Source organism: Leuciscus leuciscus (assembly GCF_965113295.1).
Source record: "Leuciscus leuciscus genome assembly, chromosome: 20".
Classification (NCBI taxonomy): domain Eukaryota; kingdom Metazoa; phylum Chordata; class Actinopteri; order Cypriniformes; family Leuciscidae; genus Leuciscus; species Leuciscus leuciscus.
In genome coordinates, this window is record NC_138744.1 from 4,105,718 (window position 1) to 4,128,939 (window position 23,222).

Genomic DNA, 23,222 nt, shown 5'->3' on the forward strand with positions numbered 1-23,222 from the left:
GCTATTATTTTGAACTATGGTTTGTGTGTAATGTGACGTTTTTGTGTGACTTTAAAATTCGTTTTAGAATTAAATTGTACATAAACAGGTTAAGCAAAACAAATGTGTTTATATGGGAGAACATTTTAAACACATACGAAACTGAAATTACATATACTGTGTGATACAGTAAATATTTTGAGTGTCCCTTATTTTTCTGTCTAGAACCACTATTGTCCCGCATTTTTCTTTTCTGAAGTTGGCAACCCTAGTCCTGATACACGGAAAAAGACTTGACATGCCTCTCCTAATTTTCTTGTCAGATTTCCTCTATACATCTCATGACATGCATGCAATATAAATAACAGTACAGGCCAAAAGTTTGGACACATTACTATTTTTAATGTTTTCGAAAGAAGTTTCTTCTGCTCATCAAGCCTGTATTTATTTGATAAAAAATACAGAAAAAAAATGTAATATTGTGATATATTATTACAATTTAAAATAATTGGTTTTCAATTTATTATACTTTAAATTATCATTTATTTCTGTGATGCAAAGCTGAATTTTCAGGATCATTACTCCAGTCTTCAGTGTCACATGTGACATCCAGTCTATATCACATGATCCTTTAGAAATCATTCTAATATTCTGATTTATTATGAGTGTTGGACACAGTTCTGCTGCCTAATATATTTGATGAATAAAAGGTTAAAAAGAACTGCATTTATTCAAAATAAAAAAATATTTTCTAATAATATAAATCTTCTTTACTATCACTTTTTATCAATTTAACACATCCTTGCTGAATAAAAGTATTGATTTATTTCAAAAAAAGAAAGAAAAAAAATTACTGACCCCAAATTACTGACCAGTCGTGTATATTGTTGTTACAAAAGATTTCTATTTTTAAAACATTTGCTTCTTTTTATTTTTTTACTTTTTATTCATCAAAGTATCCTAAAAAAGTATCACAGGTTATGAAAAAATATTAAGCAGCAGAACTGTTTCCAACTTTGATAATGAATCATCATATTAGAATGATTTCTAAAGGATCGTGTGATAGACTGGAGTAATGATCCTGAAAATTCAGCTTTGCATCACAGAAATAAATGATCATTTAAAGTATAATACATTGAAAACCAATTATTTTTAATTGTAATAATATATTACCATTTTTTTTTTTTGATCAAATAAATACAGGCTTGATGAGCAGAAGAAACTTCTTTCAAAAACATAAAAAAATAGTAATGTGTCCAAACTTTTGGCCTGTACTGTATATGACACTAGAGTAGTGCTTCACATCTTAAACTAAATCTGAGGTTGCTTTCACACCTGAGCGTTTGTTTTGGACCTGGTGCGTTTTCTCCCTTGGTTCGGTTCGTTTAGGCATATGTGATCACGGCGATTGCGCTCGAATCCGCACCAAAATAATCGCTCGGAGAACGCCTGAACGAGGTGGTCTCGGCCCGATCGCAAACAAACTCTGGGGCGGTTCGCTTGAGGTGTGAAAGCAATCAGACCCAACAGACCAATTAATCAAATGATGTTATGATTCATAATGGGAAACGTGCTACATAAATAGCAGTAGTGTCTGATTCAGTGAGTGAGCACATTAGTTATCACAGTTGAAAACCAAAAGAGCACCTCTTCATCTTAAAACGTTGTGTAATTGTGCTTCTCTGTGCAAGAATGCTGCCCCGACGAAGCCTTGATTCCTGCTCTAGCCGCATTATAACATTCGTATAGTGTTGCTATATTCGTACACTGTTAATCTCTAGACCACAAATGATCTATAGGTGTGAAAACGCCCTGAGTTGACAAAGTTCTTGTTCTTTGGCAACAATTTGTTTCTCTATGGTAGCTGACATCTGATTTGAAAACAGTTCATGACACATTTGGCTTTTTTTCCCCCCTTGCCAAAAATAGGCTACAAAACACAGAAGCAAGTTAGAAACTAGAATAATGGCTGCAGGTGCAATGACAAACAATGCAAAACATACTAAAATATAACATTGGTTAGTTAAACGAACACTAATTGTTCATAATATTTACTCAAAATTAGGGACGCTCATAATTAACTGGTTAACCGTTAAATGACAATAAGAATTTTGACCGATTAATACTATTGGCTAAATGATTTAAAAAGTAATTTAAAGGGTTAGTTCACCCATAAATGAAAATTATCCCATAATTTACTCACCCTTAAGCCCTCCTAGGTGTATATGACTTTCTTCTTTCAGTCAAACACAATCAGAGTTATATAAAAAAAATATATCCTGGCTCTTCCAAGCTTTATAAGGGGACTATGGGAGTGAATAGATATTGAAACAGAAACCAGCGGGCTCACGTAGCCTTCCTCCCTCATCCAGCTTTCTGTGTGCGCAATCCAAGATGGAGTCAAACACGGACCAGTATAAGCTACACTGGGCTTTGGGTGTGCACTTAAATGGACAAATACACAGAAAATGATGTCAAAATGTCCGTCTTGGTGAGTTTTCACTTAAATTCAGTCAGTTGTGTCTTAAAGGATTAGTTCACCCCAAAATGAAAATTTCCTAATAATTTACTCACCCCAACGCCATCCAAGATATCCATGTCTTTCTTTCCTCAGTGGGAGAGAAATTATGTTTTTTGAGGAAAACATTTCTGGATTTTTCTTCTAACAATGGACTTCATTGGTTACCATCGTTTTAAAGTCCAAATCAATGCAGTTTCAAAAGTCTTTGAAGTGTTTAAACGGGCTGTACGCGATCACAGCTGAAGAAGAGGTTGTTATCTGGCGAAACGATAGGTCATTTTCACAAAAAATATATAATTTATAGACTTTTTACCTTCAATAGTTCGGAATCGGATTGAGCTGATCAACAAATGGACAGGGAACTACATCATCACGTTGAAAGGTCACGCCGGCGCCGGCAGAAGTACCGCCCCACTGTTTACAATGCGACCATATGTAGGAGGATAGTTCAAATAGTATTGTTTACTATTTTATATATATAGTAATAGTATTCAGTGAATATGAATAGTATATGAATAACATTCTGATGAATATGAATATGAATAGTAGTTCAAATAGTATTGCCGGCGCCGGCGTGACCTTTCAACGTGATGACGTAGTTCCCTGTCCGTTTGTTGATCAGCTCAATCTGAACTATTGAAGGTAAAAAGTCTATAAATTATATATATATTTTTTTTAAATGACCTATCGTTTCGCTAGATAACAACCTCTTCTTCAGCTGTGATCGCGTACAGCCCGTTTAAACACTTCAAAGACTTTTGAAACTGCATTGATTTGGACTTAAAAACGATGGTAACCAATGAAGTCCATTGTTAAAAGAAAAATCCAGAAATGTTTTCCTCAAAAAACATAATTTCTCTCCCACTGGGGAAAGAAAGACTTGGATATCTTGGATGGCATTGGGGTGAGTAAATTATTAGGAAATTTTCATTTTGAGGTGAACTAATCCTTTAAGTGAACATAGACACTTAAACGAGAGAATCACTCATTGAATAACTATAGTAACCTTAATAAGAATCAATGTATATTTCATTCATATGGGGAAACCTATGCAGTCTTTTATTTTTTACATATGATTACTTTATTAGATTTCTGTATAGCAGGCTTCTTATTAGTAGTAGGTTTTTACGAACACAAAGTTTTGCAAAGGGTCCCCAGAAGTCTAGGACCGGCACTGATGCCCATCAGAGTAGAAAAAGACCCAAGGGGGTAATCCATCAGCCGGAAACTGAAGCTTCCCCGGGCGCCGCCATTGATTAGCAGACCATCACCTGCTGTTAGCATTCCATTGACTCACGGCGTCACTTTGACAGCGAATAACTTTACATCTGAGGCGTTTAAAGACTCCATTTGTCCATTATTTATTTCTAAAGAAACACGAAAATGTTTAAAAGGCTCCATTACCTTGTATCTTACGTTATGGCCCCGTAGAAGCAGTTTTTGTAAAAACAGGCTAACGATTGTGTCATAACCACGCGACTCTCTGTCGAACAGTAGAGAAATGACCGTATGGACAGGAGGAGAAGCTCGCAGGCAATCAGGGGGACGTGGAGGCAAAATGACAAAATAATTAATCAGAATACTTAGCAAAAGTTTCTCCTGCTCCAAGCTCATGGACACCTCCTACACTCTCCGTCTCTGCAAGTTTTGGAAGGAAATTATTCAGATTTCTCTCGGCACAGCTACTAGAAGACAGACGGGTTGCTCTCGTCACATCTACGTCGTCAAGCTCAGTTTGAGTCTGCGCAGTACGCTCAGCCATCAGGAAAGTGAGAGCTTCTAATTTACTTCACTTTTCTCCGTTGAAGCCAATGGGGTCGCTTTGTCCATTTCTTTTACTGTCTATGGTAAGACCTCATTTGAAACTGTAAAGAGTTTACTTGTATTTATGTGTGCACTCAAAAACAAAACATTGTGCTTATGAAAACAAACAGGAAGCCTTTTATATATTCCTTTCAGATGAGTGTATTCTGTTTTTCTCCATTCTCAGAAGTGATGTGACGATGAATCCTCATGTTCTTCTGTTGTTTATGCTAATATTACACATGTAAAAACTATTTTAAATGGATCACATACACTTATCCATTCTGATTTAATATTATTCTAATTTAACAAAACTTGTCAGTTAACAGTCAGTGATCGGTTAACGAGCTTCGGTCGTCAAATTAATATCCCTCCTCAAAATTCACAAAAAGTGCATAATTAAAAGAAAAATCTGTTGATACATTTTGGAGCTGTAAAAGGGGAAACTAATACTACTGATCATGTGTTACAGTAAATTTGCTCTGAATACAAAAATGTGAGTTAATGACAGCAGAATCAGCAGCTGAAGACGTTTGTTTGAATATATGGTATATATTTCTCTTCAGGTGTTGTCCGCCCATGCAGAGCTAATGAACACAACACAATACCAGCATAAACGAGCAAGATAAAACTCTAACCAGCCATCTGCTACTCATAATCCAAATTCGTCATGTCAGACTAAACTGAAGAAGCATGATCCAAATACAAATGCAATACTGTAATAAAAAAAATAAAAAAACAGAGCAGACCTTCTCACCAGAAGTCACAGCTTAAGGATAATTGAATGAATGTTCCCCATGGTTTAAGAGCTGCATTAATGAGCCCACCACCACTGCTGAGCTTGAGCGAAAAAGAGACCGATCACAACTTGACAACATTGTCACTCTCACACACCATGTCCTGACCAGCTGCGACACGACCATTTGAGTGTCACTGTCAAGTCATTTTTCTGTTCTGACTAAATGCTGTGAGAAGCAACCAAAATCACAGCCGAAGGGAACATATTTTGTTTAATGATTCTGCCCTACAAGCAAAACAAAAATTGCACCAAAAAAAGAAAAAAACAAGCTTTCAAACACTTTGTCCCACAGTCATTAATCACGCTCCAAACAAACCTGACAAAATTAGTTTTCTTGCAAATAAAATTGCACATTCTGGGGAGGAAAACTTGATTAATATAAATTACAACAGTGCATTGAGCATCATTTCATGAACAAAATGAATAATTAACAAATGCATGAATCAAACAATGTCCAATGAAGTCTAACGATCTGATTTGAGCATTGCAAACTTAACTGCTTGGCGCTGGCGTAATCGGTTTAGGCATGGGAAGCGTAGTATCATTATGTAACATCACTGCTAGGGCTCTGAGATGCAGCAAAGAAGAGATAGGCTAGTGCTCTCAAAACCCAGTTTGCACCTTCTCGCTATACTGCACCAAGACAGGCCATGCAGTGATGAGACACTGAGGACTGAAAGCAAAGGGCTGCCTCAGGGGTTTGTGTAGGGATGTGTAAGCTCTCTGGAAATTCAGGGACTGCACCACAGATATATACTCTCTTCAGCATCCTGTGCATCCCGCCATTAAAAAGTCATTAGTGCAAAGCAAACCAATTGTTAAGCAGGAGCATAGAGTCACTGTTAATTTGTCCATTTGCAGTTAAGCAAGTGCTAAACAGTCCAAATGCAGTCCCCTGTGTGACTCCTAATCAATATGTTCAATTGCGTTTGCCATTTCCTGGTAATAAAAAAGTAATAGTAATAAATTATTTTTAAAGAGATCACCTCCCTTCTCTGGTCTTAATAACGATTCGTTTTATTTTTTTACTTCTCAAGAAGTTCTACAATGCTGATCGGTCAAGCAAAGCCTTATGTGGGGCTGGGTATCGGGTATTTTTTAGGCACCGACCGAATTGCCTCGATACCAGAGTATCAAAAAATATCTTTCGTACCAAATTTCGATACCTATGGCGTTAATCTCGTCAACGTCAGTGAGCCAATAAGCATGCAGCATGATTGGCTGTGGCGAAGCATCAAGAATAAACGTTAGTTTACGCCGGTTACACCCAGAGACGTGGCTCACACGCGATGCTGAAGTGTGTAAGCATCCCAACCCACATAGAAAAGATGTGGAAAAGATCTAAAGTGTGGCTACATTTCACCAGGCTCAATGCCAGCAGCGTGCGATGCAATATTTACAACAAGAGCATCATTGCTGCCAAGACCAACAAGACAACAAATCAGAATAAATTTAAGGGAAGAAAGTTTCTCCATCTTCGACTGCGTCACAAATGAACCGAAACTCGGCGTATAGGATACTTGCCTCACAGCTCACAGACATGAGAAATAGGCATGTAGAAAGCTTGAAATGTCTACTTTTAATGTCGAAAACCATATACTCTCTGATTATGTAATCCACATCAAAAGGTGCATTTCTAGTTACTAGTTTTTACTAGTACATTCATAATCATTAGGCTACTTTTGCCAGTGCTTTGTGGTAAACTTTATGCGTGCGCTTGAGCGTGAGGTTATTTTTAGGTAATATGTAATGTAATCTTGTTAAAACGTATTTCATAAAATTGGTACCGAAAAAAGTAACGTTCAGGAAATGGTATCAAAGTCAAGGTATCGGTGTCGAAGATTTTTGAACGACACCCAGCCCAAGCCTTATGTTTTGTCCTTCCTCAGTCTAAGATCATATAATATTCCCTGAAGCAAAAAAAAAGAAAAAAGTTAAATTAGTAAATGAAATGAAGTACATACAAATAGTTCCTAAAAGTGATCAATATTTATGTAAGATCCTTCTTGCGCCTTGCAAAAAAACTATAACTAGGAACTTAAAGCTTAAAGATACTACTTTGAAGTGTAAACAATGGTTTGGAATTATTGAAGAAATCATGGTTATGGAAGAACTTACATAATATTCTAAAGATGAAAAAAGGTGCTTTTAAAAAGGGACTGGGAAAAGTGGTTGATATATAAAGAATGTAAAGACCTCCTCAACTAAGAAGACAGTAATGGTTATTAGAATGGTGAACCTCACCAGTTTGGCTTTGTTGTTTAGTTTTTATTTTTTGTTTTTTTTAATAGGGGGGTTAGTGCATACATATAATTTTAGGTATGTAGGTATATGATGATGATGATGATATTTAAGAATATGCGTGGATATGTATAAGTATAAAGCTGTCTATGTTATGTAGCATATATCTGTGATGTATTTATGCATAATTCCTTCTCCTCCCTTCTGTTAATATTGTTTTTACTTTAATTGTTCATCCTGTAAATAAAAAATAAAAAATAAAAGTGTTAAAAAAAATTAAGTACATACAAAACAATAATAATAAATGGCAAAACTATTTTTATGTCAGTTCTAATATTGGGAAATAGGTCAAAAGTCTTATGTAGGCTAAATGTAATGTGAGTATCTTGTAACGCTCTGTGGGACTAGAGCTTCCAACGCACGTTCAAGCTCTTATCAGCAAAGCGCCAAGTTTAGAAAAGCCTGTTCTTGACTACTAAAAATAGCCACATATAATCATAGTCAAAAAAAGCAACACAAAGTACAAAGTAAAGTCTGCAAAACAGACAGCAGAGGGGAAACAGGAGGGCAAGATTTCTGGCAAACCCCCATGCTATGAATACCACAGAACACAATGCACTTTACTGATACTGAGAAATATTTCACAATGAGACCCGCTCACGGCCCATCACGTAATACACTATTTCAGAAACAGTTTATCCAGTAAATTATTTGAAGCTATGAGGAATAGAGAGTCATCTTTTTTCTCTTTTTTTGGTCTCTGGAGTGAGAAATGTGTCACTGAGTTTAGAACTGACACTGGAAACATAGCGTGTATATACAGTGGAAAATTTATTTTTTTTTGCTGCTTGTTCAAATTACTTAAGGCGAGACACTACAGGTGAATAGGGTAAACATTTTAACTAGCATATATCACCATGAAACTTTCCCAGTTGATTACCTACATTAAGATGAGAAAAAAATGTATTACAAGTTTTCTGTAATTTAATGTTTAAATATGCAAATTAGGCAATATCTAATTAAATAAGCGCTAATTTGTATATATTTAAAAAAACGAAATCTGAGTATTGGATAAAGCCAGGTTAAAAATAATTTTTTCATTGTGTTCACATATTAGATGGGAAAAAAAATTACAGAGGGATTTATGGATATCTACTTTTGTTATCCTGTAAATCAGAATATACTGTCAATAGCCTTAAAAAAATATATTTTCGCCATGTTTTTTGGAATAAAATGTTATATAAATCAGGCTAGGAATAATATATTTACAAATCCCTCTGTAAATGTCTTCAAAATATAACTAGGTACAAGACTGGAAAGTTTGGTGTTTATAGATGCTACTGAAGTGGAGATTTCGGACTTGGAGTATGAGAGAACAGTCATTTTGAGAAAACGGGCTTTAAAGATTTATCATCAGCCAATGAGATTGCGCATTCAGCCCTTTTACTTTCACGATTGGTTGCTGATAAAAAGGAAATGACCATATTTGGATCCGACAGCATTGTACAGTGAAGAGATAGCTTTCTAACGGTGTGTGTGATGACAGGGAGCAGACAGAGATCGCGGAGCAGCGGGATGATTTACAACAACAACTTTTGTTGAATTTATGCGAAATCTACTGACGCAAACAGACAAAGTGTAGTAAAATAAAGACCTAAATGTGTATTTCGGACTTTTTTTCACCACAGTCTGAAAGAAGACATGTTATTGAAGACAAATATCCAAAAATCTCAAAATTGACCAGTAAAAAAAAAAACGATGTTTTTGCCTGCCGTGTCTCGCCTTAACTAAAATGAGCTAAAGCAACAGAATTGTTATACATTTTGTCCTAACTCAATTTCACTGTGTTCAATCTACTTAAAATTGAAGTTTACTTAAACCATTTGTGTTGGGATAACATGAATGATTTTTGTTGCATCAACTGGGTAGTGGATTGTTAGTTCCCAGCATGCTTTGCATAAGGAATTAAGTTGACATTAAGTGTCAATTTACGTGTTTTTTGAGTGAGAGTTTAGCATCCAAATACATTGCACATAAACATTTAGATTTGTGCTGAATGTGGGAGGTAGGCTACGTGAGTCTGTAGGCTACGCTGGTTTCTGTTTATGTGTTTAGGGATAGATCTGTTCATTTTTAATGTTTAGTCATGTTAAATATGTTTCTGTTATGTTGAAATTTTTATGGTTACCATTATGCTGAAGAGCGGAGCTTGGTTAGGTTGTGGATGGCTGCATGTATGCATGATGCTATGGCCAATGAGCAATAGCTTTACTTATCCCAGTGCATTAACACGTATCTTCCTTCTTGTGCCGTGCTAGTTACAGAAAGTTTGTATTTTGAGGTATCGCATCAGAAACGAGTGATGGAAACGGCAAATTTTGGAAATTAACTTTTTTACGCTCTCGAGGTGGTTTTTGACTTGTGGGAAAAAGAGTTCATGCGAATAATGGGAGATGGAAACGCATTTGCCTTATAAATTCTGACATAACCCACGTGATTAATCGGCTGTTTCCACTTATGGTGTCAATAATGTTGCATAACATTGCAAATGTGGCCTCTCTGACATTCTGAATTGTTGTGAGAAAAATGTCTGGTCACCACGACCTCCCACAAATCTCAGTGACGTTGTTTTCCCCATATGTAAGGGGCTCAACGTGGTCGTAATGCACTTGCTGCTAGTACCTTCATCAAAAAAATCAGCATTTCTTCTTTTGTGCACAGCATTCAACTTGGCGATTACATGCTGCACTGATTGAATTTATAACCTGCCCAATAGTAACTAATTGCAGTCCTGTCTCCATTTTCTATGTGTGCCTTGTTTTATTTAATGTTGGTTACTAGGTCACCAATACCACAGTCATCCACTCGAACAACTTGATGGAAACGCACCTAATGCACATTTTTTCCCCTTTTTTGAGAACTTGAGAAAAAAATGTGCTTCACGTTTGGATGAAACCCAGCTATTGACTAAGTTCAACTAAAATATATGTTTAAAATGAAGATAAATGAATTGTGTAACCACTTGCTTAAAAACCAGAGACTGAGCTAGAACATCAACAGAGGCCCAGTGCCTTTTAACAAGCTTAAAAGAGTTTGTATGGGAATATTCAGAGTTTGCTAAAGTCTACTTATATCCTACAATACAAATACTAAGAGATAAGCCTATCAGCAAGCCCACACAACATCTGCTTCAACAGATTCTTACACCTATAAGAGTGTAGTAGCCCATTTAACCCTTTTTATTATTACAATTAAATCCATTTAGTTGAACTCTACAGATTTTCACCCAAAATCAGTGAAGGAAATGCAAAAATAAAATAAAAATAAAAATAAATGTCCATCTGGGCCAGCCATCTTGGTGGTAGCACAATGGCAATTCTGCTTCATGGCTAAGACCACTGTTCTCTGCAGAAAAAGATAATAAGATAATAATAAAAGATAGCGACAGTTATGTTTTCATTGACCCTGGCAAACAATCCGCCACAGTTTTAACAGCGCGGGCGAGTCTGCCAACCTAAACTAAACAATGTTTGGACAAGGAGTCATATTGTTCGGTGAACATGATTTGGGTTTTTCCCCTATTCGATCCACATCTGACTGTCACAATTATGTTTTTAAATTTCACAAACACACCTTATAAAACTAGCCAGTTTAAAGTGCACGATCACGTCAGGCAGCTTCTGTCATTTGACAAATGTGCAATGCTCACTGTGCCAAGGGAATCTAGCAGCGGCTCCTACAAAGGATGCTATTGTTGCTTAAATGATGAATTCAAGCGACTGTTGTTGTATTTAATCTGACACAGTAGTTATATAATCTACATTAAGGTGGCAGGGTGTGGTTTGCGTTTTGATTTACACATTGCTTTTAAAACTAAAAGGCGTATTTAATGAGATTTGATGCTCTCTTTCATGATCAAGCAAAAGAAGTATACCATGACCATGAGTAAACTCAAAGAAACGTATCTGCACAAAAACGTTTAAGCAAGTCAAGCTTAACTGCTTAGTTGTTCAAATAAAACACTTCAAACAAACCAATTCAAGGGACGACTTTTCACTGGGGCAAACAGCAAGAGTAATATTTCTTCTATAGCAAACAAATATATATTAAAGAAGGACATTTGGACCAAACTACAGGCACCTAAAGTGTACACAGCAGCAGCTCAACGCGAATTATCCACAGCCTAAGGCAGCTATTGCTCATGTGAATACCCACGTGCTGCAAGCTCGACAGCCAGGCATCTTTGCTTCAATCCCTGTGATGTCATCCCATGCGAAAGACTCCTCTTCAGCTTCTCTGGGATAGGATTACGGCAGCTCTGGATCAAGACTGATGTTCAGCGCGTGAGCCATGTGATCAACACACTTTCACACCAGACACTGGGCCCAGTGACCGCCCACTGACAGTAAACTGACGGTTACATTGTTTATTTGACTCTCTGGCCACTGTTTGGACTAGCGGTTGTGCTTTTGTTTCACAGCATAATCTGTGGCGCTCTGAAGAATAGTGGTTTCTTAAAGAATGTGACTAGTCTTCATATGATGAAGTTGACGCATAGGTCTGGGGCAGCGAGGTATGCTGCTAGCGGGACTCTCCAGAGGAATGAATCAAACTGTGGGCACTGGCTGTCATCAGAAACCAAGAGAACAGCTAGTTCCTAGAAACTCAGTGCTGTCGAAAAAAGCTGCATTTTAAAGCTACAGCTTAACATCAAGAAACATGTCAGAGACAATACTCACTCACTCACTCACTCACTCACTCACTCACTCACTCACTCACTCACTCACTCACTCACTCACTCACTCACTCACTCACTCACTCACTCACTCACTCACTCACTCACTCACTCACTCACTCACTCACTCGGATCAACCTGCAAGACCCCCATTGCTTTGCTCAAAAGCACAATGATGATGGCTCATGTCAGCTCAATATCAAGCAAAAACATATTTTCTCTATATGTATAGCTGTTAAAAGTCTAAAGATGAGGGTCTCATATCAATTTAATATGGTGTCTGTTTGTCGGGGCAGATGATTGTTGCGGGAGCATTTTGGCTCAGTGGATAACACTGTAAGTGATATGTAAGGTCTCTAGCCCACCTGCTCTCATTCACCTGCTGTTCTCAAACCCACTGGTGACGGGACACCACTTACATTTTCATAATTAACTCGTAGCACCTGCAGGTTCTTACCTGACACCCAGCTCACAATTAGCTTTAAAAAATAAAGAAGTCAAAAAAGGAACTACAGTAGACGTGTTTCCATTACCCTTCAAATTGCGCAAATTGAAATTGCGAATTGAAAATACGCACGATGGAAACACGTCAATTTCGCAAAAACTCCCATTTATCGCTAAAAAAAGTGTTTACGCTCGCATGAGGTGCTTTTTCAGGCAATTCGAAAAAGAAATATTTTGCAAAACTGCAATGAGAACAGTTTACGGGTCACCTGACGTAGATGACGCAGTATGTGTGTTTGGACAGAATACGAGACAGAGTTCATTATTAAATTCATATAAGACAAAAGAATTACAGGAATAATGGATTCTAAACCTCAAATAAATGCCACAATCAAGACCTGGAAGCAGAAATGAGGGAGAAACACCTCATATGTGCCGCTCACAAGGGTCAGATAAGAGTCTTTTCCTTACCATTAATGCTTGGAAAACACACATACATCTCCTTCGATTAATAATAATGTCTAGTGCAGTGGCTGGGATATAGTACATATATTATACCAACGCCTACCAACGTCCGTTGCCATGGTTTTTGGAATGATTTTACTTATCGCGAGAGGAAAAAATTAAGTTTGAGTCGCATAACATCGGTTAATGGAAACGCCGTCATTTCGCAATAGTTTTTTGTCGACATTTAGAAAAGGAAAATAAAAATAGCAAAAGCTTTGCGCAAATCTGTAATGGAAACGCGTCTAGTGTGATGTAAAGCACAGAATATAAGCATCGGGTATTATCAGGTGCCTGAAGTTGCATGCATCCATTATCTGGTTACCCCAATTACTTTAAAACAGTGACAATAAAACATTCTTATAACAAACATGCAGACACTGTCTGCTGCAACCTGGCCCAACCCAAATAATGATCACTGAACAATTAATGAAATATGCTGACCATTTAAACATGCTTATCCGCATAACTTTTAAGCATGTTTTCAGCATTAACGCACTCTGTTAAAACAAATAAAGTTCCCAAAAAACAATCATAACGTCATAGAGGAACAACCATGTAGCCGACTAAGAAAATAATGGAGCACAGAACTCCAAAGCACACTCTTGTTCTTCAGTTTCAGGTGTGCTGTAAATAGATTATGACTCAGAGGAAAAAGCTCTAAGATCATGTAACTTTCAACCTGTTAACTGCAAAATACACACATAAAACAACACACTTTTCCTGGTATTTAAAGGAGGCCTTTGAGGTACTGTGTAAACTGTAAGCCTGGTAAAAACAATGATAGAACGATGGATGTAAACTCAGGAGGAGCAACACACAATCATGATATTAGTCTGAACAACACGGTCACTCTTAATTAAAATAAGAGCCTAAACGTATCTAACAGACAACTACAGGTTAGCAGAACGACAGGACAGGACGGTTAAAAGTGTAAAAACATCCTGCTTTAGACATAAAACAAAAAGTCCAGGGCAATGAAATACAGACATTCAGTGTAACCTGTTGTGGGGTGTAACATGCTAAACTCAATCAAATAAAATTACACCAAACAGCATTTTTTAAATCGTATTATAATTATTGTTGTGCGTGCAGCTTTCACGACATATTAATCTAGACACTGCATAGAATATTTCTACTTTAAAAAATGTATTTGTAATATCACATGGGACTACTGAAATGTACTAGTCAAAAGAAAAACAAAGTTTTTAAAATGTTAATGTTAATGTCAATATTGCAAGTACAAAAAATGTCAAATCATAATGAGGCTGACGAGTGGGTCTGTTTACGAAGGCTTAGCTACGATTATTTTCAAGGTCCACACAAGAGAAAAAAAAAAAACAACCCTGAACAGTCTTAAAACCCAAGACTTTGTTTGCACGTCCTACTTTCATGTCTAGGGGTGGCTGCCTTCACTAAACAACAAGCTGACAAAAGAGCTTGTAAATACAGAGCTGAATAATTCAGAGCCGAGTGTAACCGTACACACACATTGTAGGGATTCGAACCTGATGGCAGCAAGTGCCCACAGCTTTCATTTTAAGCGGGGTTCGGTAATGACTGCGCCACACTCTGATGACGTCTGTCGAATTCCACCAGAAGAAGGAAAGATGGAATAAGTAGGACAGTTGTGGGAAAAAGTAGATTATCAACCTCAATTCCATACAATTTCACACACACATTCGGGCCACTGAAAAACTGCAATCACATGAAACTCTCGTTTCTCAAAACAGTAGCAGTTTTTGTACTTTAAATTGACATCTATTGACCTGGATGCATGAAGTTTTTGATGTCCTTTGTGATTGTGGCAATTGATGTGCTGCCATTTATTCTCAATCGGACCGACATCACTGTTGGTTTAAACACTCCAGCAAAGACTGCTTATAATTTGAATATTTTACTAGTCAATTGCTTGACATGTGATGTTTTTTTATCAGTCAACTGCATGACATGTCAGTTCCAATGTGTGGGCAATAAGTTCATTGTCTAATAAAGATGATGCTCTAAATGACTGGAGTTAGATTAAATATTAATATTTTCACGTTTATTATCTTAGTTATAATCTTGAGTGAGGATGCAGATCAGGTCAGCATATAACACCCTGTATAATATACACTACGAACCAGAATTGGACACACATTGTACTATTAAATAAGCTATGAAACAAAATGCCAATCAAATATTATGCACAGGTTAGTATATAACCTAACACACATAGCCTCTACATGACAACCAAATCCCAGTGAAGCATGAAGGGTCACTGGGATGAAAGGAGTGGCCACCACAGTCATTGGCTGCCAGATTAATAGTCGTCTTCACTAATCTGTAACACATTTTCAGTTCTTACTAATATAAACCTTTAAAACTACACAATTTGTCCTCCTTTCACTGTCATTGCTTGGCCGGTTAACGTTAGTTAGCTGCTCGGCTAGCGGACAGTGAGTGTCTCTCAAAGTTGCTGAGGCACAGAATTGCGTTAGCCCAGAAACTGAGGAACAAGTCTTGTTATACACAATTAAAAGCACGTAATAAGACTTGTGCTGAACTTTTAGAGTTTGTGGCTGTTAGTTAATCTAGTTTCAGCAGTTAAAGAAGGGTCACCCGTTCGCTCAGAGTGTCCAGCCTAAAACATGACCTAACGGCCAACTTTCCCTTAATATTAACACTCTAACGTTACTACTTTCACACAGTTTTTCCACAGAAAACATCTATTTTGATGTCAAACTACGGATATGGCGGAAATAACGGACACTTTCCTTTCAACAACAACACTCAAACGCTGAGGAAAAATGACCCGGTTCCGTTACAAAACGCTCGTGAGGGTTTTTCAGGCTCGCGGAGCTAAAGCTAATGCAGTTGCGCGCTTACCATGAGCGGCCTCGCGGAATTTCTCTCTCATTTCCTCCCAGTCTGGGCTTTTCGATCGCAGAAAATCCGTTCCTCAGGAGGTAATGTGTTGTTCAGCTTTGTGTAAATGTCAAAAATACCTCTTGCTTGTTGTCTTAAAAAGACTTGACGACTAAGTACATTCTTACTCCCACAACAACAACAATGTCAACCAAGGCGCTACAAATCCGCCCATCTAAGGAAACTCAACTGACCGCTTGGGCCAATCAGAGAGAGAGTTGAATTTGACGGACACAGACATGAGCCAATAGCGATTGGAATTTCCTATTAAGCTCCGCCTGTGGGCAGAAAAGGGCAAATGTGAAAAGAGAGTGGGAGCTCAGTATTCCACGCTGGTTGGTCAACCACATAGTACATGATGGGCATCGGTTCGAGGAGCCTATTAAAGTAAATCGGACCTGTGACAAATTCGGAGCAACGTCATGACGTAATTTGCTGATGCTGGAAAAATGTCATCAGCATGTTGTCTGGTCAATCCCACATGTTCATCTAGAATAACCTCAGAAGTCATAGGTTAAACGCCTATCATTTCTGTGGAAAACTGCAAGTGGTTAAAAACATTTCCTAACAGAGATATGACATCGCTCTACTGGTTAAATGCGAATTCTGACATAATTGCCTTTATTTAAAATAAATTGGTTATTCAAAACTAGGTAAAAATGTATGTAACGTTTTTAAAAATTGTGTGACTAACAATACAAATATTACAATAAAAGTATTAGTTTGGTCTATTTAATAAAAAAAGGTCAAAGTACAATGAGAGGAAACAAATGAAAACACTATTTTTAATAAATTGTCATTTGAATTGAGCAATTTGACCAACATTAAAGACATTACCAAATTTGAACATCAGTGGGGTTAAAAAAAAACCTCAAAAGCAACTCAAGGACATACATTTACACATAAAATTTGGCATAATGTAATGCCAGTTAGTTTTTTGAATTTATACTATTTTAGTAATGCATTTATTTGTGTAAAAGTGTAAATTCTAAGTAAAAACTGTAATTGTAAAAACCCAAATGGTGTCAAACAAAGCAGGAAACAAAGATTTTAATCCAAATTAATTTATTGGAAGTATACAAATCACAACTCATAACACGTTTCAAAGAGGAAATGACATGTCAATCTACATACATTTTAAAGTGTACAGCCACTTTTTACAAAAAAAAAAAAAAGCTATGGAAATACCAACAGCTTTAACATGTATGCTTCAGTAACGTCTGTCATTCTTCAACAAAAGACCTACAGACAGTTGCCGAATAACTAACAGTTAAGACAAAAACCACCTCCTTCAAAAACACTAAAATCCTTATTTAAAGAAATACAAACACTCCAATCTGTCTTGAAAAGTATAATGCCACAACGGCTGGAAAACAGACAATGGAGTTTAATATGGGAAAAATCAACGTCTCCGTCTGTCAGGGCTCCTGCTGCGCCGCCTTCCACCCCTAGAGGAAAACACATTGGTCCATTAGTCATGTTATACGTCAACCTGTATCATTAAATGCTATAGAAGACAAACTCCACTACAAATTAAGATTGTGAGAGCGAGTGAAACGGTCAGAGTATATAAATCCAGTTTAACAGCATAAGATACCGACTCACCTCCTCTTGCTCTTAGGGGGTCCCCTTACAAAGCCCCAGTCAACACTGATTGGTTGCCCCATAAGATCTTGTCCATTCAGCCCTTCCATCGCAGCCTGGGCTTCTTTGTAAGTCTCGTACTCCACCAGTGCATAGCCCTATAAAGAAAAAAACAAGCCTCATTATTTGCCAAGATAATTTTTTAAACAACATGAAGCCCTCAAAGGGAAGATTCTTCATTGGTTGCCTGGTTCCACAACCGTCTTTCACATTATTTGTCTTGAAACAGGCCAAACTAAACATTTTGTGCATTAACATGTGTCGGCTTGACCTGAGAAAAATCTTCAAGCAAAAAAAAAAAAAGCGCCAAATGTTTATCCACCAATATGGGTTTCTCAATTGCCGACAGATATACATTTATGAAAACAAATGAAATGCAACAGGGTCAAAATCACACAAAATAAAACTGCATATTGAGCATGTTGTGATCAAAAACAGCTACACTGAGCACATCTGAAAGGACCAGGACACCACAGATGAAATATGTTTTAAAAGTGTAATTTTTTTTTACATAATACACCATATATGAGATGACTGATAGCTGATGCATTGACCAAAGAACTGTTTCACATGTGCACATAAAAAAAAAGGTTAAAACTGTGCAAATGGAATTCACTTTTGTTTATCAAGTCCTTGAGCAGACACACTATTGAAGATGCACATCGCTAGTCACATCATGTAAAGTAGTAGCCAGACCTTCAGACTGATAGCAGAAGGTCTAGACTCCATCGCTGCTTTCATTGGCCAAGGACCGCCCAAGAGGACGTCTGAACGACATGTAAGGCAACCGATTTTCTCTTCAGAAAATTGACTAAACCCCTCAATTCATATGGATTAGTTTTACGATCTCTTAATGAACTTTTTGAAGCGTCAGTTGCGTAGCTCTCAATGGAGGGACAGAAAGCGCTCAGATTTCTTTAAAAAGATCTTCATTTGTGTTCCGATGATGAACAAAAGTCTTACGGGTTTGGAACGACATGAGGGTGAGTAATAATGACAGAATTTTCATTTTCGGGTGAACTATTCCTTTAAGCAAAAGAAAGCAGCAAGATCATATTAAACAGTGTCAAAATATGGTCATCAATTTGAGACAAAAATAATCAGATTGTGTGTTCTGTTTAAAACACTGCCATCTGGTGGACGAAATCAAAAACACTCGGGTGAATCCCTCTTGTTCATCAATTCCTCTAATTGAGGTAAAAAATAAAACTATTTCAGAGCAAATACAGAGAGAAAAGCCTTCCTGAGCCAATAAAACCAAAACTGACTTCACCACAAAAGCCTGTACCTGTCAACTTTATATTATATACATTTTGTATATATCCATTTAGATATTATCTCACTCAGTTTCATTCATATATATACACATACAAACACACTTAAAGTCCGTGTGAACCGGAAGTTGCAAATGACTTTTCTCCAGTGTTGTGACGTATTTCCAAGTGAAACAGAATATTGAACAGAGGGCAGAGTTTTACTCTAGTGCTCCTCCTCTCCATCTCTGCTCATAGCAGACTAACGGTTTGAGGTAGGGATGTCCCGATACCACTTTTTCCCTTCCGAAACGATGCCGATGTGCAGCTTTGGCTATTTGCCGATACCGATATCAATCCGATATTTTTATTTTATTCTTGAACTAATACTACTAATAATAAAATATATGGAAGCACTTTGCTCAATTAGCCACATAAAAACATCTCACTCAAATGGAGAACAAATACTTCTCCAGTATATAGTCCACAAGAGCAGCTGATAATGAAAGACTGCCACCCTTTAGTCAAAAGACCTTGAGATATGTTTGGTAACCTGAATGAATTTAAAATTTATTTGCTATATTTCAGATCAATATATTTGTTTCCTTCAAATTAATTAACTTTAACTTTATTCTCATCTGAATTATAAATAATTTATTTCTGTATAAAATAATACTACTTTTAAAAACACATTTGATTTTCTTTTTTATTCAATGTAGAATGTGTAACTTCAAAATAAACAGATTAGTGCTCTGTTTTAGGACAAGAAATGAAAACCAATGCAATATGATGAATGTCCAAAAGATTAGATCATTTTTGCTTTTAAACAGTGTGTGTGTGTGTGTGTGTGTGTGTGTGAGTGATTTTGGTTGGGTGACAGTTACAGTTTGACAAGAGTTCACAGTTTGACAAAAGCACAATGTTGTGTTTTACACAAATATAAGTAGGCTAAACACTTTTTGCAGTTTAATGATGTCCTGTATGAAAATGACGGAGTATGTTTTTATGTTTCCACTGTTCGATCGCGCCCGTGCCTCTCTCTCTGACACACAAACACACACACTCCAGCATTGCAATCTTGACATCGCAGCCTGTTAATTTTGCTGCGTTCACACCAAACGCGAATAGAGCGTCAAATTCGCGTCTAGTTCGATGCTTGAACAGTTTGAATCCATTCGCGCGTCCAAAGCGAATAGTACGCGCCGTGCGCATATGATAAAGTGAGCGTTTGAAGCGAAATAGACGCACGTTCAGAGCTAAGGCGGGGCTACAGATTAGGTGTCCCTAAAGAACCTGCATATGCGCGTATCTAACAGTAACGTTAGTTCCGTATTACATTAATTAATGTGCACGCGAGTTTTATTTATTTTTATACCGTGTATTCTCTGTGTAAATCCATGCACCGAACGTACGTTCAGTACGAATACGTACCGTTCCACCCCTAATGGGTATCGGATCATTTTTTTTCTCCCCTCCGATATCCGATCTAGCGTTTTGGGCCAGTATCGGCACGATACCAATGCCGTGGATCGGGACATCCCTAGTTTGAGGGGAGTGGTTAAGCGTTTTTCAACCCAAGCCGTCAAGCCTACGTCATCAGAAAAGGAACGCCATTTCAGACCGGAAATAACTTTTCAGACTTTGATTAAAGATTACCACGGCAAACAAATTTTTTCTGTGTATTAACTTGCACGGATTAATTGTTCACCACAAGACTAGTAATATGCGCTAACAAAGTAAATAGGGTCAATTTTGATTTCATGTTGATTTTAAGCAGTCATTCATAAAGTTACAAATAAAGTGAAAAACATAATTCAAAAAAAATCCCAAACTAACCTTAAGGTAACCAGTTCTTCTGTCCAAATTGAGATGCAAGTTCTTGATTTCTCCAAACTCTGCAAACTTGTCGTGGACGTCCTCTTCCGTCGCCTCCTCATGTACACCAGTCACAAACAGAATCCATCCTTCAACAGCTAAAGTGACATCAAAACACGATCAAAATGGTTCAAAATCTACAAGCGATAAAAGTTCTTTCTTCCAGATGCAACCAAAATAAGCACCAAACATTGTTAACTGCAGTTAAACCAGCTTTTCCTTGACATATACAACCTCATGATAGAAATTCAAATGCATTTTTTTTATATAGTCCATTATGTTGAAAGAAGAATTTACAAGCATAGAGATGTCAGATATACACTTGCATGTAATTTACAGTTCTGTGAGATCCACTTACATCTCTGTGGGCCAGGCTCATCTCCATCCTGTTCTACTGTGTCATAGTCCTCTCTGACTCGGGATCTCGCTCCTTCCTCTGTGAAATAAAGCACCAAACATCATTAGCACGATTAATTATTGTTATATTATTATATATATATAATTATAATATATTGTTAAAACTCAAAATAATATTGGTTTTAAAAAACAAATAAAGGAATTTTTTATGTTAGCTTATATTATGTTAGCTTTTCCTTGACATATACAACCTCATGATAGAAATTCAAATGCATAATCTGTAAATGTTTATTCAGACTAAACCCAACTGTGACCCTTTTTTTTTACTTTTTATACTATTTTTTTTTATTTTTTATATATTTTATTCTTAGAATTTGTATTACTATGTTTCTTGTTGTATTTGTATTTGTATATGTATATGTGCACTGGAAGCTTCAGTACCAAGAAAAATTCCTTGTGGGTGCAAGCACACTTGGCAATAAAGCTCTTTCTGATTCTGATTCTGATTAGTAGATAGAGTATATCGTATGTGTGTATGTATGTATATATGTGTGGGTATGTATATATATACATATGTATATTTGTATTTCATGAGAATTTGTTGTTTCAGTGTATGATTGTACATTGGTTGTGTATGTTTTGTAATATGTTAATCTGTGTATTGATTATGTAGTGCGTTTTTTATTCGTGTTATGTGTTTTGTGTGGACCCCAGGAAGAGTAGCGGACGCATTTTGTTGCATCAGCTAATGGGGATCCTAATAAATAAATAAATTAAGATGCAAACACACAGGGTTAGAGATGAGGAGACTTACCTGATCCAAACCCACGACCCTTCCTCTTCTTGGCTTTCTCTTTTAACTTGTGAATGCTCTCTGTAAGGTGAACAAAAGGAAAAAGAATGACTCTTACAATGTATTCAAAAATAACAACGGCGTGGACATTTTTGAAGATAACTAACATTTATATAACCGAAATAATTTAAACTTAATAAAAGATTGCCATGCATACTAACATCACAAACGCTGTGATGAATCTTTACATCTGAGCTTGATTTCTTAACGACCATACAATATAATATATTTCAACGATAAACATTAAAACAAGTAAAACGTATAAAAATTTAAAAGCAAGGCAACAAAGTTAAGTAGAATCAGTACAGCGCGCGATTCGTTTGAATTAGCCAACTATTAGCACGCGTGCTAATCTGATTAGGCCCGTCGGACGTAAACACGGGTAATACACACATCCAGCACTAATACACAAGTAATTTTTTATCATTTAAAAAAATAAAAATGTGTATGGACTGTTCGAATATAAATAACCATTGTACCATCACCATCCTCATCCATAGGAAAGTCTTCACCCCCCGCTTCATGAAGATCCAGCACGTCCGCCATGATGCCTGCTGTGAGTGAGCGAGAGCGCGACTGTGAGCATGCGCAGAATACTCACTGCGACACACACGTCTTCTTCGTCTTCTTTGCGTCACATGCTGTTCGACTACTTCGCCATCTGTTGTTTTGGAGGATGTCGTACCTCCTAAGACTAATGCTTGAGGTGTTTTAGATACACCTGACCTGCAAGTGCACTGACATATCTATGGAAGCTTGTTTCCGCCACAGAATAAAACCTTTTAAAAGATAATTGCGACTTTTTTTCTCAGAATTGCGTGTTATAAAGTCAGAATTGCGTGAAATAAAGTCGCAATTGCGTGTTATAAAGTCAGAATTGCGAGATATAAAGTCAGAATTGCGAGATATAAAGTCAGAATTGCGAGATATAAAGTCAGAATTGCGAGATATAAAGTCAGAATTGCGTGAAATAAAGTCGCAATTGCGTCTTATAAAGTCAGAATTCTGACTTGTTTTCTCGCAATTGCGACTAAATCACGCAATTCTGACTTTATAACACATAATTGCGAGTTTATATCTCGCAATTCTGACATCTTTTCTCAGAATTGTGAGATATAAACTCACAATTGTGAGATATAAAGTCCAATTCTAAGGGAAAAAAAGACGGCCTTTTTTTTTTTTACCTCAGAATAGTTTATATCTCACAATTCTGACTTTATAACACGCAATTGCGACTTTATATCATGCAATTCTGACTTTATATCTCACAATTGCGACTTTATTTCTAAGAATTGCGACTTTATTTC

At 36.9% G+C, this 23,222-nt stretch overlaps 2 protein-coding genes across 5 annotated transcripts in view; both read right to left on the minus strand.

Annotated features, from left to right (window-relative positions):
- The window catches only part of otud7b (OTU deubiquitinase 7B), a 39,561-nt gene extending 23,441 nt beyond the window's left edge, over window positions 1-16,120 (minus strand). For all 3 annotated transcript variants that reach the window (XM_082150685.1, XM_082150686.1, XM_082150684.1), the window contains exon 1: window positions 15,895-16,120. The gene's annotated coding sequence lies outside the window, so the exon portion shown is untranslated. The remainder of the gene's footprint in view (window positions 1-15,894) is intronic.
- Window positions 16,121-16,981: 861 nt separating this feature from the next.
- On the minus strand, window positions 16,982-22,505 carry rbm8a (RNA binding motif protein 8A). Of its 2 annotated transcripts, none has more exons than XM_082150869.1 (6): window positions 22,395-22,505; window positions 21,877-21,936; window positions 21,064-21,141; window positions 20,667-20,803; window positions 17,539-17,675; window positions 16,982-17,381 (listed from the first exon to the last, which is right to left on the minus strand). In XM_082150869.1, the coding sequence occupies exons 1-6, from the start codon at window positions 22,459-22,461 to the stop codon at window positions 17,336-17,338; spliced, it is 525 nt and encodes a 174-aa protein (XP_082006995.1). In that variant the 5' UTR covers window positions 22,462-22,505; the 3' UTR covers window positions 16,982-17,335. The 2 variants fall into 2 exon arrangements, with proteins under 2 accessions (XP_082006995.1, XP_082006996.1); XM_082150870.1 differs by having other exon boundaries at window positions 22,401-22,498.
- Window positions 22,506-23,222: the final 717 nt, after the last annotated feature.

What these genes read in the sequence shown, in the direction of transcription:
- rbm8a (XM_082150869.1), bottom strand. Translation starts at nt 22,461, where the DNA reads ATGGCGGACGTGCTGGATCTTCATGAAGCGGGGGGTGAAGACTTTCCT. An exon ending in TATGGATGAGGATGGTGATG is followed by an intron (nt 21,937 to 22,394) that starts GTACAATGGTTA and finishes TTCACCTTACAG; the next exon opens with AGAGCATTCACAAGTTAAAA. An exon ending in CCCCCTAAGAGCAAGAGGAG is followed by an intron (nt 17,382 to 17,538) that starts GTGAGTCGGTAT and finishes GTTTTCCTCTAG; the next exon opens with GGGTGGAAGGCGGCGCAGCA.